Source organism: Berghia stephanieae, chromosome 13 (genome assembly GCF_034508935.2).
Source record: "Berghia stephanieae isolate SIO BIC M18660-M18661 chromosome 13, UCSD_Bste_1.3, whole genome shotgun sequence".
Classification (NCBI taxonomy): domain Eukaryota; kingdom Metazoa; phylum Mollusca; class Gastropoda; order Nudibranchia; family Aeolidiidae; genus Berghia; species Berghia stephanieae.
In genome coordinates this window covers 15685171-15687532 of record NC_088372.1, presented here as the reverse complement: position 1 = coordinate 15687532, position 2362 = coordinate 15685171, and the positions used below count along the sequence as shown (strand labels likewise).

Here is a 2362-nt window from a genome sequence, read left to right as displayed (position 1 = left end):
TTTGACCAATCAAAACATGGAATTTAACACACCTTCAAACGTGCTCGGAACAAACATAATTGTTTTTTATAAACAAAAAAGTGAATGAAATTGACCTCTCTTTGATCATTGTCATTGTTTTTATACCGCCAAATGGGGACTAGTTATCACATGACTTGATCGGTCATATTATAAAACTTTTTTTACACCGAAAATACTTGCACAACGCTGCTATCGTCCAGGTTGTCGCTTTACACCTGAGTACGGTGAAAGAATGCGTTACACAGAGTTTTGTGTGTTGGTCCGTTACACTTCCGGATGGTAATGTTTTGAGCCTTTTAGCCAAGCGTCTACGATAGTGTGTGCTTGGCTAAGAAGCTGACAACAATGCCATCCGGAAATATAACGGACCAAGTGAAAACAAAAACTATGTGTAACATTAAATGTGTGTAGTAACGGTTATACAGTTTTAGTGAAATTACTCATAAACGCGGATGACAAAAAAAAAAAAAAAGCAATAACAAAGACTCGAGTGACGTCAACTTCATTATAATCTATTAAACAGACTATAGATAGTTCGAAGATGACGTCACTCAGGTCTTTGTTATTGTTTTTGCCATCCGCGTTTATGAGTATTGCTCACTGAACTGTATTAACCTGGCTATAAACGTTCATGGATACACACAGTTTTGTGTGTTGGTCCGTTATACTTCCGGATGGCAATGTTATGAGCTTTTTAGCCAAGCGCATACTATCTATAAACGTTAAAGATTACACATAGTTTTGTGTGTTGGTCCGTTATATTTCTGGATGGCAATGTTATGAGTTTCTTAGCCAAGCGCATACGATAGATAGTTCGAAGATGACGTCACTCAGGCCTTTGTTATTGTTTTTGCCATCCGCGTTTGTGAGTATTTCTCACTAAACTGTATTAACCAGACTATAAAAGTTCATGGCTACACAGAGTTTGTGTGTTGGTCCGTTATACTTCCGGATGGCAATATTTGTGAACTCCTTGGCCAAGCTATCTATATGTATGGCCTATTTTTACATTCAGTAATGGGCACGATCTATATTACATTTCCATGTGCTCGAGGTCATTGGTCACATTGCAAAGTGGGCTCAAAATGACTCATGTGTAATGTTTACAACTTTCATAATCAAAGCAGCGTGTTTAAATCATTGAAAAATGTCCAATCGCTGTACACAACAGATCATGTGATTGATTTCTAGGTTGGACGAAAACCTGAATATTGATCGCTCCCTCGTAATGACGCATAGTAACTTAGTAACTGGTTCTAAGCTATCGGAAAAAGGCGGACGCCCTTATGAAATACTTCTCCGACGAGCATCAAAGTGTATTCAGAGGAGAAAATCATTATAACTCAGATCATGTTTTGACTTTTTATACATTCTGATCACGTGATACGTGAAAAAAATTCTAGCCAGCATGAATAATAAAAAATACCGATTTTCTTGTTTAGAACCAAGCTGTTCGTTGCTGGGCGGACGTGGATGGCAAATAACATAAACAAAGACCTGAGTGGCGTCAACCTCGTTCTATCCATCCATAGTGTCATACCGCGCGCAAAGATCACAAGGACTACAAAGAAAAAAAATTCTACCTGAAATCCAGCAGTTGCAAAGTCCTTTCCGAACGGATTCCTTGGCCCACCACCGATTGGGTTTGTATGGCCAACTGCAGGCCATCTTAGGAAGGGAATACACGGATGTTGGACCTTGTTAGGATTGGGAATAAGGTTCTTGTACGACGGATAGGTTGGCTTGTTGACGTCATCAAAATGGACGCCAAGCATATTATGGCTATGACAGCTTTTAGTGTTTTACTGTAAATATGTAAGAAAAAAAATGAAAATGATTGAAAATATCTTCTGTAGGGGTGGGTTAAAAAAAATAAATATAATATTCCCTTGGAGGGAATGTTGAAAGGTCGACAGGTCAAAAAAAATTCCTTCATGTGGTTTTATATTAGCAGGAACTTAATTTTTAAGTTTTGTCTAGTTCTTATTTGAAGCTAATTTTATGCAAATTGTCAAATTTGGCAAATTCACTCTGCATTCTGATTTATGTCTAAACCAACAAGACTTCTTTAGAATTTTGTCTCAAACGGCTTGTTGGAAAGTCACACCTCTACACGGTCAATCCATTTTATTTTTGCCATCACTTGCAGTCGTTATTTTATTTTTATTTTATTCCGTTTATTACTAAATATTTAGATTTACAGCACTTTACAAGGGGTCATCAGCCAACAACACCATTTACCTTGTAGAGCAAACATGACGCCTGCAAAATGATCTTACAAGTTATTGTTTTTTCGACAAAGACAATGCTGTTACCGGCGGTACTCATTATACACCTGAGT

At 37.6% G+C, this 2362-nt stretch overlaps 2 protein-coding genes across 2 annotated transcripts in view; one reads left to right on the top strand and one right to left on the bottom strand.

Annotated features, from left to right (window-relative positions):
• The window catches only part of LOC144958807 (fucose-1-phosphate guanylyltransferase-like), a 30871-nt gene that overhangs the window by 7806 nt on the left and 20703 nt on the right, over positions 1 to 2362 (top strand). The gene's annotated exons all lie outside the window — the stretch shown is intronic.
• LOC144958808 (temptin-like) overlaps positions 1 to 2362 on the bottom strand; it is a 17834-nt gene that overhangs the window by 13258 nt on the left and 2214 nt on the right. Inside the window, exon 2 of the mRNA XM_078891022.1 lies at positions 1605 to 1826. Within this exon, the coding sequence (XP_078747148.1) occupies positions 1605 to 1796 (192 nt within the window). The 5' untranslated portion in view covers positions 1797 to 1826. The remainder of the gene's footprint in view (positions 1 to 1604; positions 1827 to 2362) is intronic.